Source organism: Aegilops tauschii, chromosome 6, assembly GCF_002575655.3.
Source record: "Aegilops tauschii subsp. strangulata cultivar AL8/78 chromosome 6, Aet v6.0, whole genome shotgun sequence".
Classification (NCBI taxonomy): domain Eukaryota; kingdom Viridiplantae; phylum Streptophyta; class Magnoliopsida; order Poales; family Poaceae; genus Aegilops; species Aegilops tauschii.
Window position 1 is genome coordinate 484642178 of NC_053040.3, and position 16828 is coordinate 484659005.

At 46.1% G+C, this 16828-nt stretch overlaps 1 protein-coding gene across 1 annotated transcript; it reads left to right on the forward strand.

Moving 5' to 3' along the window:
• The first annotated feature begins 9641 nt into the window (after positions 1–9641).
• Positions 9642–14268, forward strand: LOC109762414 (uncharacterized). Its single transcript, XM_020321267.4, has 5 exons — positions 9642–10372; positions 12686–12757; positions 12846–13012; positions 13109–13220; positions 13710–14268. Exons 1-5 carry the CDS (start codon positions 10130–10132, stop codon positions 13923–13925), a joined length of 810 nt encoding a protein of 269 aa, XP_020176856.1. The 5' UTR covers positions 9642–10129; the 3' UTR covers positions 13926–14268.
• Positions 14269–16828: the final 2560 nt, after the last annotated feature.

The following is a 16828-nucleotide window of genomic DNA, read 5'->3' on the forward strand; positions in this document are numbered from 1 at the left end:
GCAACACTAAATCGTCATACAACGTTAAGCGTGCGGACCCTACGGGTTCGAGAACTATGTAGACATGACCGAGACACTTCTCCGGCCAATAACCAATAGCGGAACCTGGATGCTCATATTGGTTCCTACATATTCTACGAAGATCTTTATCGGTCGAACCATTATGACAACATACGTTATTCCCTTTGTCTATCGGTATGTTACTTGCCCGAGACTCGATCGTTGGTATCTTCATACCTAGTTCAATCTCGTTACCGGCAAGTCTCTTTACTCGTTCCGTAATACATCATCCTGCAACTAACTCATTAGTCACTTTGCTTGCAAGGCTTCTTATGATGTGTATTACCGAGAGGGCCCAGAGATACCTCTCCGATACTCGGAGTGACAAATCCTAATCTCGATCTATGCCAACCCAACAAACACCTTTGGAGATACCTGTAGAGCATCTTTATAATCACCCAGTCACGTTGTGACGTTTGATAGCACACAAGGTATTCCTCCGGTATCCGGGAGTTGCATAATCTCATAGTCGAAGGAATATGTATTTGACATGAAGAAAGCAATAGAAATAAAACTGAACGATCAATATGCTATGCTAACGGATGGGTCTTGTCCATCACATCATTCTTCTAATGATGTGATCCCGTTCATTAAATGACAACACATGTCTATGGTTAGGAAACTTAACCATCTTTGATTAACGAGTTAGTCTAGTAGAGGCTTACTAGGGACACGGTGTTTTGTCTATATATCCACACATGTATCAAGTTTCCGGTTAATACAATTCTAGCATGAATAATAATCATTTATCATGATATAAGGAAATATAAAATAACAACTTTATTATTGCCTCTAGGGCGTATTTCCTTCACCGATGTCCAGTCACGACCACTGGATGGCGATGCCCGTAAGCTCCTAGTCATACAGTGCGTTGCTGCCAAAGCCGAAGACCTCCTCCGCCACGAGGCCATCCCAGTGTTGGGAATCGTAGCATAATTTAAAATTTTCCTACGCTCACCAAGATGCATCTATGGAGTCTACTAGCAACGAGGGGAAAGGAGTGGATCTACATACCCTTGTAGATCGCGAGCGGAAGCGTTCCAATGAACGTGGATGACGGAGTCGTACTCGCCGTGATCCAAATCACCGATGACCGAGTGCCGAACGGACGGCACCTCCGCGTTCAACACACGTACGGTGCAGCGACGTCTCCTCCTTCTTGATCCAGCAAGGGGGAAGGAGAGGTTGATGGAGATCCAACAGCACGACGGCGTGGTGGTGGATGTAGCGGGTCTCCGGCAGGGCTTCGCCGAGCTTCTGCGAGAGAGAGAGAGGTGTTGCAGGGGAGGAGGGAGGCGCCCAAGGCTTAGATGTTGCTGCCCTCCCTTCCCCCCACTATATATAGGGCCAAGGGAGAGGGGGGGGGCAGCCTTGCCCCTTCCTTCAAGGAAGGGTGCGGCCAGGGGGGAGTCCTTCCCCCCCAAGGCACCTCGGAGGTGCCTTCCCCCTTTAGGACTCTCCCTTCTTTCTTATCTCTTGCGCATGGGCCTCTTGGGGCTGATGCCCTTGGCCCATATAGGCCAAGGCGCACCCCTTACAGCCCATGTGGCCCCCCGGGGCTGGTGGACCCCCGGACCCCTTTCGGCACTCCCGGTACAATACCGATAAAGCGCGAAACTTTTCCGGCGACCAAAATAAGACTTCCCATATATAAATCTTTACCTCCGGACCATTCCGGAACCTCTCGTGACGTCCGGGATCTCATCCGGGACTCCGAACAACTTTCGGGTTTCCGCATACATATATCTCTACAACCCTAGCGTCACCGGACCTTAAGTGTGTAGACCCTACGGGTTCGGGAGACATGCAGACATGACCGAGACGCCTCTCCGGTCAATAACCAACAGCGGGATCTGGATACCCATGTTGGCTCCCACATGTTCCACGATGATATCATCGGATGAACCACGGTGTCGAGGATTCAATCAATCCGTATGCAATTCCCTTTGTCAATCGGTATGTTACTTGCCCGAGATTCGATCGTCGGTATCCCAATACCTTGTTCAATCTCGTTACCGGCAAGTCTCTTTACTCGTACCGCAATGCATGATCCCGTGACTAACGCCTTAGTCATATTGAGCTCATTATGATGATGCATTACCGAGTGGGCCCAGAGATACCTCTCCGTCACACGGAGTGACAAATCCCAGTCTCGATCCGTGCCAACCCAACAGACACTTTCGGAGATACCCGTAATGCACCTTTATAGTCACCCAGTTACGTTGTGACGTTTGGCACACCCAAAGCACTCCTACGGTATCCGGGAGTTGCACGATCTCATGGTCCAAGGAAAAGATACTTGACATTGGAAAAGCTCTAGCAAACGAAACTACACGATCTTTTATGCTATGCTTAGGATTGGGTCTTGTCCATCACATCATTCTCCTAATGATGTGATCCCGTTATCAATGACATCCAATGTCCATAGTCAGGAAACCATGACTATCTGTTGATCAACGAGCTAGTCAACTAGAGGCTTACTAGGGACAGGTTGAGGTCTATGTATTCACACATGTATCACGATTTCCGGACAATACAATTATAGCATGAATAATAGACAATTACCATGAACAAAGAAATATAATAATAACCATTTATTATTGCCTCTAGGGCATATTTCCAACAGTCTCCCACTTGCACTAGAGTCAATAATCTAGTTACATTGTGATGAATCGAACACCCATTGCGTCCTGGTGTTGATCATGTTTTGCCCTAGGGAGAGGTTTAGTCAACGGATCTGCTACATTCAGGTCCGTGTGCACTTTACAAATATCTATGTCTCCATTTTGAACACTTTCACGAATGGAGTTGAAGCGACGCTTGATATGTCTGGTCTTCCTGTGAAACCTGGGCTCCTTCGCAAGGGCAATAGCTCCAGTGTTGTCACAAAAGAGAGTCATTGGGCCCGACGCATTGGGAATCACCCCTAGGTCGGTAATGAACTCCTTCATCCAGACTGCTTCCTGTGCTGCCTCCGAGGCTGCCATGTACTCCGCTTCACATGTAGATCCCGCCACGACGCTTCGCTTGCAACTGCACCAGCTTACTGCTCCTCTATTCAATATATACACGTATCCGGTCTGTGACTTCGAGTCATCCAGATCTGTGTCGAAGCTAGCGTCGATGTAACCCTTTACGACGAGCTCTTCGTCACCTCCATAAACGAGAAACATATCCTTAGTCCTCTTCAGGTACTTCAGGATATTCTTGACCGCTGTCCAGTGTTCCTTGCCGGGATTACTTTGGTACCTTCCTACCAAACTTACGGCAAGGTTTACATCAGGTCTGGTACACAGCATGGCATACATAATAGACCCTATGGCCGAGGCATAGGGGATGACACTCATCTGTTCTATATCTTCTGCCGTGGTCGGGCATTGAGCCGTGCTCAATTGCACACCTTGCAATACAGGCAAGAACCCCTTCTTGGACTGATCCATACTGAACTTCTTCAATATCTTGTCAAGGTATGTACTCTGTGAAAGACCAATGAGGCGTCTTGATCTATCTCTATAGATTTTGATGCCTAATATATAAGCAGCTTCTCCAAGGTCCTTCATTGAAAAAACACTTATTCAAATAGGCCTTTATACTTTCCAATAATTCTACATCATTTCCCATCAATAATATGTCATCCACATATAATATGAGAAATGCTACAGAGCTCCCACTCACTTTCTTGTAAACACAGGCTTCTCCATAAGTCTGTGTAAACCCAAACGCTTTGATCATCTCATCAAAGCGAATGTTCCAACTCCGAGATGCTTGCACCAGCCCATAGATTGAGCGTTGGAGCTTGCATACTTTGTTAGCATTCTTAGGATCGACAAAACCTTCCGGCTGCATCATATACAACTCTTCCTTAAGGAAGCCGTTAAGGAATGCCGTTTTGACGTCCATCTGCCATATCTCATAATCATAGTATGCGGCAATTGCTAACATGATTCGGACGGACTTCAGCTTCGCTACGGGTGAGAAAGTCTCATCGTAGTCAACCCCTTGAACTTGTCGATAACCCTTAGCGACAAGTCGAGCTTTGTAGATGGTCACATTACCATCTGCGTCCGTCTTCTTCTTAAAGATCCATTTGTTTTCTATGGCTCGCCGCTCATCGGGCAAGTCAGTCAAAGTCCATACTTTGTTTTCATACATGGATTCTTTCTCGGATTTCATGGCTTCTAGCCATTTGTCGGAATTCGGGCCCGCCATCGCTTCTTCATAGTTCGAAGGTTCACCGTTGTCTAACAACATGATTTCAAGGACAGGGTTGCCGTACCACTCTGGTGCGGAACGTGTCCTTGTGGACCTACGAAGTTCAGTGGCAACTTGATCCGAAGCTTCATGATCATCATCATTAACTTCCTCCCCCGTCGGTGTAGGCACCACAGGAACATTTTCCCGCGCTGCGCTATTTTCCGACTCGGAAGGGGTGACTATCACCTCATCAAGTTCCACTTTCCTCCCACTCAATTCTTTCGAGAGAAACTCCTTCTCTAGAAAGGACCCGTTCTTGGCAACGAAGATCTTGCCTTCGGATCTGAGGTAGAAGGTGTACCCAATAGTTTCCTTAGGGTATCCTATGAAGACGCATTTTTCCGATTTGGGTTCGAGCTTTTCAGGTTGAAGTTTCTTGACATAAGCATCGCATCCCCAAACTTTTAGAAACGACAGCTTAGGTTTCTTCCCAAACCATAATTCATACGGTGTCGTCTCAACGGATTTAGACGGTGCCCTATTTAAAGTGAATGCGGCAGTCTCTAAAGCATAACCCCAAAATGAGAGCGGTAAATCGGTAAGAGACATCATAGATCGCACCATATCCAATAGAGTGCGATTACGACGTTCGGACACACCATTTCTCTGAGGTGTTCCAGGCGGCGTGAGTTGTGAAACTATTCCACATTTCCTTAAGTGTGTACCAAATTCGTGACTTAAATATTCTCCACCACGATCTGATCGTAAGAATTTTATTTTCCTGTCACGTTGATTCTCAACCTCACTCTGAAATTCCTTGAACTTTTCAAAGGTTTCAGACTTGTGTTTTATTAGGTAGACATACCCATATCTACTTAAATCATCAGTGAGAGTGAGAACATAACGATATCCTCCGCGAGCCTCAACACTCATTGGACCACACACATCGGTATGTATGATTTCCAATAAGTTGGTTGCTCGCTCCATTGTTCCGGAGAACGGAGTCTTGGTCATCTTACCCATGAGGCATGGTTCGCACGTGTCAAATGATTCGTAATCAAGAGACTCCAAAAGTCCATCTCCATGGAGCTTCTTCATGCGCTTGACACCAATGTGACCAAGGCGGCAGTGCCACAAGTATGTGGGACTATCGTTATCAACTTTACATCTTTTGGTATTCACACTATGAACATGTGTAACATCACGTTCGAGATTTATCAAAAATAAACCATTGACCAGCGGGGCATGACCATAAAACATATCTCTCAAATAAATAGAACAACCATTATTCTCAGATTTAAATGAGTAGCCATCTCGAATTAAACGAGATCCAGATACAATGTTCATGCTCAAAGCTGGCACTAAATAACAATTATTGAGGTTTAAAACTAATCCCGTGGGTAGATGCAGAGGTAGCGTGCCGACGGCGATCACATCGACCTTGGAACCATTCCCGACGCGCATCGTCACCTCGTCCTTTGCCAGTCTCCGTTTATTCCGTAGTTCCTTGGGTGTTGCCGGCCTTCTTCTTGTCCGCTAAATATTTGGGGCAGTTCCGCTTCCAGTGACCACTTCCCTTGCAGTAAAAGCACTCAGTCTCGGGCTTGGGTCCATTCTTTGACTTCTTCCCGGTAACTGGCTTACCGGGCGCGGCAACTCCCTTGCCGTCCTTCTTGAAGTTCTTCTTACCCTTGCCCTTCTTGAACTTAGTGGTTTTATTCACCATCAACACTTGATGTTCTTTTCTGATCTCCCCTTCCGCTGATTTTAGCATTGAATATACCTCGGGAATGGTCTTTTCCATCCCCTGCATATTGTAGTTCATCACAAAGCTCTTGTAGCTTGGTGGAAGCGACTGGAGGATTCTGTCAATGACCGCGTCATCCGGGAGATTAACTCCCAGCTGAGACAAGCGGTTGTGCAACCCAGACATTCTGAGTATGTGCTCACTAACAGAACTGTTCTCCTCCATTTTACAGCTGAAGAACTTGTCGGAGACATCATATCTCTCGACCCGGGCATGAGCTTGAAAAACCAGTTTCAGCTCCTCGAACATCTCGTATGCTCCATGTTTCTCAAAACGCTTTTGGAGACCCGGTTCTAAGCTGTAAAGCATGCCGCACTGAACGAGGGAGTAATCATCAGTACGCTGCTGCCAAGCGTTCATAACGTCTTGGTTCTCAGGGATTGGTGCTTCACCTAGCGGTGCTTCTAAGACATAATCTTTCTTGGCAACTATGAGGATGAGCCTCAGGTTCCGGACCCAGTCCGTATAGTTGCTGCCATCATCTTTCAGCTTGGTTTTCTCTAGGAACGCGTTGAAATTGAGGACAATGTGGGCCATTTGATCTACAATACATAGTGTAAAGATTTTAGACTAAGTTCATGATAATTAAGTTCATATAATCAAATTATTTAATGAACTCCCACTCAGATAGACATCCCTCTCGTCATCTAAGTGAAACATGATCCGAGTTCAACTAGGCCGTGTCCGATCATCACGTGAGACGGACTAGTCAAGATCGGTGAACATCTCCATGTTGATCGTATCTTCTATACGACTCATGCTCGACCTTTCGGTCCTCCGTGTTCCGAGGCCATGTCTGTACATGCTAGGCTCGTCAAGTCAACCTAAGTGTATTGCGTGTGTTCCGAGGCCATGTCTGTACATGCTAGGCTCGTCAACACCCGTTGTATGCGAACGTAAGAATCTATCACACCCGATCATCACGTGGTGCTTCGAAACGACGAACCTTCGCAACGGTGCACAGTTAGGGTGAACACTTTCTTGAAATTATTATAAGGGATCATCCTACTTGCTACCGTCGTTCTAAGCAAATAAGATGCAAAAACATGATAAACATCACATGCAATCAAATAGTGACATGATATGGCCAATATCATCATGCTCCTTTGATCTCCATCTTCGGGGCACCATGATCATCTTCGTCACCGGCATGACACCATGATCTCCATCATCATGATCTCCATCATTGTGTCTTCATGAAGTTGTCACGCCAACGATTACTTCTACTTCTATGGCTAACCGTTCAGCAACAAAGTAAAGTAAATTACATGGCGTTTATTCAATGACACGCAGGTCATGCAAAATAATAAAGACAACTCCTATGGCTCCTGCCGGTTGTGATACTCATCGACATGCAAGTCGTGATTCCTATTACAAGAATATGATCAATCTCATACATCACATATATCATTCATCACATCTTCTGGCCATATCATATCACATATATCACTTGCTGCAAAAACAAGTTAGACGTCCTCTAATTGTTGTTGCAAGTTTTTACGTGGTTTGTAGGTTTCTAGCAAGAACGATTTCTTCCCTACGTATGACCACAACGTGATTTGCCAATTTCTATTTACCCTTCATAAGGACCCTTTTCATCGAATCCGTTCCGACTAAAGTAGGAGAGACAGACACCCGCTAGCCACCTTATGCAACTAGTGCATGTCAGTCGGTGGAACCTGTCTCACGTAAGCGTACGTGTAAGGTCGGTCCGGGCCGCTTCATCCTACAATGCCGCCGAAACAAGAAACGACTAGTAGCGGCAAGAAGAATTGGCAACATCAACGCCCACAACTTCTTTGTGTTCTACTCGTGCATAGTAACTACGCATAGGCCTGGCTCATGATGCCACTGTTGGGAATCGTAGCATAATTTAAAATTTTCCTACGCTCACCAAGATGCATCTATGGAGTCTACTAGCAACGAGGGGAAAGGAGTGGATCTACATACCCTTGTAGATCGCGAGCGGAAGCGTTCCAATGAACGTGGATGACGGAGTCGTACTCGCCGTGATCCAAATCACCGATGACCGAGTGCCGAACGGACGGCACCTCCGCGTTCAACACACGTACGGTGCAGCGACGTCTCCTCCTTCTTGATCCAGCAAGGGGGAAGGAGAGGTTGATGGAGATCCAACAGCACGACGGCGTGGTGGTGGATGTAGCGGGTCTCCGGCAGGGCTTCGCCGAGCTTCTGCGAGAGAGAGAGGTGTTGCAGGGGAGGAGGGAGGCGCCCAAGGCTTAGATGTTGCTGCCCTCCCTTCCCCCCACTATATATAGGGCCAAGGGAGAGGGGGGGGGGCGCAGCCTTGCCCCTTCCTTCAAGGAAGGGTGCGGCCAGGGGGGAGTCCTTCCCCCCCAAGGCACCTCGGAGGTGCCTTCCCCCTTTAGGACTCTCCCTTCTTTCTTATCTCTTGCGCATGGGCCTCTTGGGGCTGGTGCCCTTGGCCCATATAGGCCAAGGCGCACCCCTTACAGCCCATGTGGCCCCCCGGGGCTGGTGGACCCCCTTGGTGGACCCCCGGACCCCTTTCGGCACTCCCGGTACAATACCGATAAAGCGCGAAACTTTTCCGGCGACCAAAATAAGACTTCCCATATATAAATCTTTACCTCCGGACCATTCCGGAACCTCTCGTGACGTCCGGGATCTCATCCGGGACTCCGAACAACTTTCGGGTTTCCGCATACATATATCTCTACAACCCTAGCGTCACCGGACCTTAAGTGTGTAGACCCTACGGGTTCGGGAGACATGCAGACATGACCGAGACGCCTCTCCGGTCAATAACCAACAGCGGGATCTGGATACCCATGTTGGCTCCCACATGTTCCACGATGATATCATCGGATGAACCACGGTGTCGAGGATTCAATCAATCCGTATGCAATTCCCTTTGTCAATCGGTATGTTACTTGCCCGAGATTCGATCGTCGGTATCCCAATACCTTGTTCAATCTCGTTACCGGCAAGTCTCTTTACTCGTACCGCAATGCATGATCCCGTGACTAACGCCTTAGTCATATTGAGCTCATTATGATGATGCATTACCGAGTGGGCCCAGAGATACCTCTCCGTCACACGGAGTGACAAATCCCAGTCTCGATCCGTGCCAACCCAACAGACACTTTCGGAGATACCCGTAATGCACCTTTATAGTCACCCAGTTACGTTGTGACGTTTGGCACACCCAAAGCACTCCTACGGTATCCGGGAGTTGCACGATCTCATGGTCCAAGGAAAAGATACGTGACATTGGAAAAGCTCTAGCAAACGAAACTACACGATCTTTTATGCTATGCTTAGGATTGGGTCTTGTCCATCACATCATTCTCCTAATGATGTGATCCCGTTATCAATGACATCCAATGTCCATAGTCAGGAAACCATGACTATCTGTTGATCAACGAGTTAGTCAACTAGAGGCTTACTAGGGACAGGTTGAGGTCTATGTATTCACACATGTATCACGATTTCCGGACAATACAATTATAGCATGAATAATAGACAATTACCATGAACAAAGAAATATAATAATAACCATTTATTATTGCCTCTAGGGCATATTTCCAACACCCAGTCCATGGGATCGGTCTCGTGGCCGGACCTGGCCATGGAGGAGGGGACGGGAGTGATTGGGATTGGGAGAGGAAGGAGAGGAGACGGGAGGGGAGGGGATAGGGCGAGAGGACCGATGGTTTGACTAAGGTTTGTCGGACCGGGTGGTTTTTTTTTTTTGGGAATTGGCGGGGCGGCACGGGCCATATATAGCGGGTCGGTCCTATGTGGCGGCGGTATCCGTTGTAGATGCTCTTACATTATGGGACAGGCCTGGGTGCGACCCCGGTCGGTTGCCCCTTTTCAACTTTTTTTTTGTAGAGAAGACATTTGAGATTCAACTTTTTTTTAGACACTAGCACAAATAGTACCGGTGGCCCAACAATAGCCCATTAAGGCCTTAAACCCTAATGCGAAACCTTTCACTGCCTCTCTCCCGTGCTCCGCGTCCCCACCACACAAGAGAACCACCACAGCACCTCGCCGCCGCCGCCGAGGACGACGACGACGATGTGGCGTTCGCGAGCTCGCGCTCTCCTCCTGCTCCGCTCGTCCGCCCCCAGTTCGGCACCGCCGCAGCAAAATCCACTTCGGAGCTTGGCCCGAGCCCCGCCCCCGCCACCAGGCCTTCTCTCCCGCTTCCTCTCCTCCTCCTCCCAGAAGGCCCCGCCGGCTGCCTCCCCTCCCTCGTCCTCCGCACCCGCCGCCGCGCCCGGATCCGCTGCACCGCCGGCCTACACCGGAAACCTGAAGGTGAGTCACTACTTCTCTTTCGAGGCACCGATCTTCCTAATTAATCATTAGCTTGATTGGGACCTGCTGGGTACGTGCAAATCAAATCAAACATTCATTGTTGGCTGCTGTGAACGATTAGAAGACTTGCTCATTATTGTCAGTTGCTAGCATTAATCCAGGGCGAATCATGCCAACTGCTATCCATGACTAATCTGATACAGTACTTAATTTTCTTGATTGTTTTTATCCCATCCTGTTGTTGTTTACATTTTGCAAGCAAAGTCACGATTAGATAGATAATTACGTACGTATTACAAAATGGCTCAACAAGATAAGGAGGTACAGGGGAAATGGGATGCAACAACAGCCAGTGCATTTCTTATCACTAGCGGCATCTTTATCATGAGCGGCAGAACAATCAGGCTGTCTGTCTCTAACTATCAAAGCTCAGCGAACAAGGTTAAGCATGATACTGGCCGTATAGCATCATGCTAATTAATTGTGTTACTACTTACTAGGTCAATTCTCATCTCTCAGTAATTCTGGATTTGAACACGAGTCTTTTAACCACTAATTAGTGGTAAGATTAATAACCCTCTCGATGTTTAATTATATATCATATTTTTCTTCAGCTCGACTTGACCTGTACAAAGCAATTTTCTTTAGACAGATCTGACCAAATTCACAACTTAGATCATATTGTTCTTCAGCTCAACTTGAGTTGTACAAAGGAAATTTCTTTACACAAACACTGGCCAAATTCACAACTTAAATCTATGAGAGAACAAATACTAAGCTGCAAAATCGCGAGACAACCAGACCTGTCCCTTGTTGATGTTGGCGTCGTAGTCCTCATGTACCGTCGCCTCTGCTTCAACCGGGAGGTGGGTACTCTCGACACCATCCAGCTGCTGCTGCATCACCCCCCCCCCCCCCCCCCCCCCCCCAAATCAAATGTTCCTGCGGAGGGGGTAAAATCTGTAGAAACATTAACAGAGTTCTCTCTCATGCCTGCTACATGACCAATAAAAAACAGTCACTAACATTAACACAGCAACTTGGCTTCCCGTGAACACAACAGGAAACCAATGTGGTTCTTCTGATGAGAGCTTCCGTTCCGCACAATTAGTATATCAACAAATACTACCAGCTTCATTGGGATACTAAGCTTCTGGTTACCTTTCCGGAGCTAAGCTTATAAATGCTTCTGGTTAAAGAAAGGGAAATGATAATAATACGCACACAAGAAGAGAATCAGGAACAGCGAGGAGTTGTAAATATTTTTCCCAAGTGATCTGTTGGTGATTGTCTTGCAGTGCTGGTACTTTGTGTTTTGTTCTGAGAAGAAACAGAACAGATGGTAACTGAATTCTTGGAGATGACAGTTTTACACTGACGAAAGACTAGTATTATAGTTGCAGTCTATGCTAGCTTGTGGCAAACCAAATTCAACAGCTCTAACATTTACCTAAAGCTCATTGCAAGCACTGGAAGCAACCACAGCAATCTCTCCAATTCAAAAATCCGTTAAAAACACTTATTACAGGAAACACAAGGGTTCCTCAAACTGGTAAGAACATTCATAGGTTCTAGCTGAGAAGTTATCATCAAGATTCAGCAAGGATCAGACCTGTACCTTGAAGATCGGCTTCTTGTCCTCCTCCCTTGCCGGATTCTTGTCCTCCTCATCCTCCAACTTCTTGCCCTCGTCCACCACCAGATTCTTGTCCTCCTCCTCTGCCGACTTCTGTGAAATGATATTTCATACATAGTACTCTGAAGTTAAAATGAGATATGAGTTTGTTAGTGCACTCATTTCACCACTGAATTCGCAATGCATATTTAGTAACTTGTTCATGGAAAGGTGCATTCTTTGATTGTTTGTTAGTGCACTCATTTCACCACTGAATTCGCTGTACATATTTAGTAACTTGTTCATGGAAACGTGCAAAATATGTTACCCTGACAATGAACTTCCATATATTGTTTTGGAACAGTATGTTATCGTTGGTCAAAGATTATATTGGACTGAGAGAAAGAAGCTGCAACCCTTTGATCCTCCCTGAAAAATTGCAATGTTATTTTCATATTAGTATGAATCTTTCTTGCATCCAGCTTATAGTTTGAGTGAAAGAAGCTGCAACTCCTTGGCTCTCACTGAAATATGAAACTAACATTGCAATTGAAATCCTCAAATAACTACCCAGTAAGAATCTTTCCTGCATCCAGCCTATAGTTTGAACATCATGAATGCAGTATTCAAACCAGGGTGCAGTATGTGAATTACTAGCACAGTGGTACTAACACATGTTTCTTTTTTGAACTGCACAGAAAGCACTCGCAGGGTTGAGGAGAATTGATTTAGAAGGGTTGCGGTGGCGTGTTTTTGATGCAAAGGGCCAGGTCAGAATTCTTCTGTTTGTTTCAGTGTGAGGATTTGCCCAGGTCAAAATATTTGGTTATGCAGTAAGTTGCTTTGTCTATGTGATAGGTACTTGGACGGTTGGCATCCCAAATAGCTGTTGTGCTTCAAGGCAAGGACAAGCCAACCTATGCACCTCATGTGGAAGCTGGAGACATGTGTATTGTTCTTAATGCAAAAGATATCTGTGTTACAGGAAGAAAAATGACTGACAAAATTTACTACTGGCATACAGGGTTAGTAATTCTAGCAAATACAGTACTTTTTTATACCTTATTTGGTATCATTATTAAGTTTCTTCTGTCATGTGCATTTTGCCATTTCCCCAATAGGTATATTGGCCATCTGAAGGAAAGAAAGCTCAAGGACCAGATGGCAAAAGACCCAACTGAAGTGATCCGTAAAGCTGTCATGCGCATGCTTCCCCGCAATAAATTGCGTGATGTAAGTGAAATTTCATTTCTATTTGTTTATAAGGATTGGTCATAGGTTCATCTTTTTTTCTGGTTCAAGATTATATGCTAGCTTTAATTGCTACCAGAATACTCTGGAAGTTGGATTTCTGTATGCATATTCGTGTTGAATCTTCTGCATATTTATTAACTAGAATAACAGTTACCCTGTTATAGACTGTGCACTTTTATCATGCGCCATGAACTGGTGATAATGCTATTGTTCTTATTATACGCTGAGCCATGACATGTCAGTCTGTATAATAAAAGCAAAAGTCATGAGAGAAGTTCGTCCATGTGCACTATGTTACTCGCGTCTTGTTTAAGTTTGCGTGGTCAATGTATGAAGTTAACCAATCTGTTCATGGTGCATGATCAGATTTTTTATTATTATTTCTGAAGTTAGTTTTGAAATTACCATTTAACATGCACTAGTTTTATGATGGTATACTCAGTTAACACCTCCTGCTTGATTCTCCAGGACAGGGATCGTAAGCTGAGGATATTTGCTGAAGGCGAGCATCCGTTTCACGACCGGCCTCTCGAGCCTTTCATCATGCCGCCACGCCAAGTGCGTGAGATGCGCCCCCGGGCAAGACGTGCGATGATAAGGGCACAGAAGAAAGACCAGGACAGGGAAGCCAAGAAAGCCGAGGGAGAAGCAGCTAAGAATGGCAAAGCTGCGGTCGCCGCATAAGTCACCTTCAGATGCGTGTGGACCATGGAGACCGATGGATGATTCGTGCCACTACGGATCTACCCAATGCACTTTCTGAATGATGACCTGTGTCTCTTTTCTCTTTGACATGTAGTCTTTGGTGTTGAATTTCATAGACAGGGTGCACTAGAATCTTCTGAGAAGCCTGTTGAGTTGAGTTGAGTAGAGGAACTAAACCTGGAAACGCTCAACTCCTCATTCCGAATTTCGTTTTCGATCCTAAACCTGTAACTGGAATTTTGTACTGCAAATAAAACTCAATGCATTATGCAGAACGATGTAGGTTCACATTCATATCTTGAATGAAGCGGATGATTTATCAGGTCGAGCTATTTACTCAACTTTTTTTTGTCAAAATATGTTACAAGTACTATGCATAGGATAAAAAAAATTAAAAAAATGCTACACCTACGAAGCCCTCTTTTGCTCTCTGGTGAGGTTATGAAAAACACCATCTTGTGGGACGCACAGTTTCTAAGCCCGGGTGAACAGTAAAATCAAAAAAAAATCTGAATTATTTTTGTGACAAACATTGACAAAAGTTTCAAGTGCTTGCAAAAATTCGTCATGAGGTCACATTCCTAGAAGGTGTGGCAGAAAAAAAAAGAAAAAACAATACTATGAAAATGCTATTTTCAAAAGCATTTTGGAGCACTGGATTTGTTTTATGCCACGCCTTACAGGAATGTGATTCCATGACTAATTTATCCAAACACTTAAAAGTTTTGTCACAAAAAAATCGGTATTTTTTGAATTGTTTTCGATTTTATCGTTTGAACGAGCTCATTTGAGCTCGGGAGAAGGACACTTTTGTATACTTGTCTGTGTGCTGTTAGATGGTAAAATAATATCGCATTTATTATATTATACAAACGCTGGACCGGCGGTGATGCATATTTGATCTTGGTAGTAGAACCAAGAGCTTCCAAAAAAAAAGTAGAACCAAGAGAATTTCCATGTATTTTTTATGATCCATTCTTTTAGGACATGCCAAAGGAGGATACATGTGTTGCCTATTCCGAGAAGCAAGAGGCCTTCAAATCCGCGGCCAGCAATGACGACTAGCTGGCCAGCAGTAGGGCTGCAAGAAAAGCTCGAGGCTCGTGAGCCGCTCGAGATCGACTTGTTTTTTGACTCGACTCGAGATCGACTCGAAAATAAACGAGCTGAGTTTGAACACTTTATGTAGCTCGACCAAGAAACAAGCCGATCTTGAGCCAATGTTGGCTCGCTCGATTTTAGCTCGATAGCTCGATAGAATATCATTATGTTAAATGATCATGCCTTATATTAAATGGGAATACGATAATTTATTACCATCTATGTTGTCCATAATTTCTCTCCATTTTATTTACCAACGAACACGGAAACTTAACTAAGTGAAGAGAAGATTTAAGCCTAATTATGGCACGTGGTCGACTATGTGTTAAATAACCTATATTTTTGGCAAAGGTTCCCAGCATATTCACCTAAATTTTTTAGTTTTTCATTCATAGATTCATATTTTTTACCATCTCATTTAGCTCGAAACTAGCTCGAGATCGACTCGAGATCGTTACAATCGGAGCACGAGTCATGTTCCACAGCTCGATCATGAGCTTCACTCAGTTTAAGCTCGCTCGAATTTCCATATGAGTTGAGCTGAGCCAACTCCAACTCGCTCGAGCTCGACTCGTTTGCAGCCCTAGCCAGCAGCATCGTGCCGTACCGTAGGTGTGCATATTGATTGGGCCCCCGTCACGATGGCTGGCGAATCATCATCATCCAGCCCGCCCGCCCGCAGCTGGGCCCGCCTCGCACCCCCGTTTTCGTCCGCTGCTCGCGTCGCGGCACGTGCACAAACCTGACTCACTCCTGTAGTACTAAGTACACACCACACGGCGCACGCAGAGCTCAAAGACAGTCAAGAGAGAGGGATCGAGAGTGAGAGAGGTGTGCGTGCGTGTGACAGAAGCCTGAGACCGTGTGCATTGATTAGTGGTGGCGCCCTCCCTCGCAAAAAAAGAGAAAACAAAAAGATTAGCGGTGGTGGTGGTGGTGGGGCCGGCGATGGGGAGTGGTGTCGGCGGGGGGATGGCACGGGGACGGCTGAAAACGAGCGGTTGCGGGCCTTGTCGGCTTGTCGCCCCCACGCAACCAACACAACGCGCCACACATTTCGCACTTGTCCTTGCTAATGCTAAGCAATCATCCTACGCGTACACACGTACCGCCACCACTCCCGCTCACATCCTACGCGTACACACGCTCCCTACACAGGCAGCGCGAGGATGAGGATTTCTTTTGTCTCGAGAAAACTTCCCATCTATTTATTGTGATGTACAGAACCCTCTGCTCACGATCTATTGAACGGATTCAAGGATACACAGTACTTTCGTAGAGATTGGAATGGGGATTGGGAGAAGAAAGGTACAGCTTGGGGAAGAAGGAAGAAGGGAGAGTCTGAGAGGGGATTGAGATCCAATTACAATTCCTTGCCTTCTCCGGCTCAGCTACTGGGTATTTACGCACTCTATTACATGGGTCCTCTTGCCCTACGAGATGGGCCAACGGCCCATACATTTGAGTCAACTTTCGGCCTGCCACTCAGTATTTGTCCCCTTCTTCTCCTGTCTGCTCCCTGATGCGCCGTTCGTCAGCAACAGAGCTCTAGTGCTGACAGTGCCGCCCTCTTGAGATTCAGCCTGACCCCAGGCTGGAGCAGTAGGGTAGCGAAGCTTGATTGTATCGTAATCCTCCCAGGTGGCTGCCTCGGCTGGAAGTCCTGTCCACTGTATCAAAACCTGCAACAATGCACTGTCACCTTTTTTGACTAATTTCCTGTCCGAGATCATACCTGGCTGCACGTCCATACTGGAAAAATCAACTGGGGCAGGCACAGT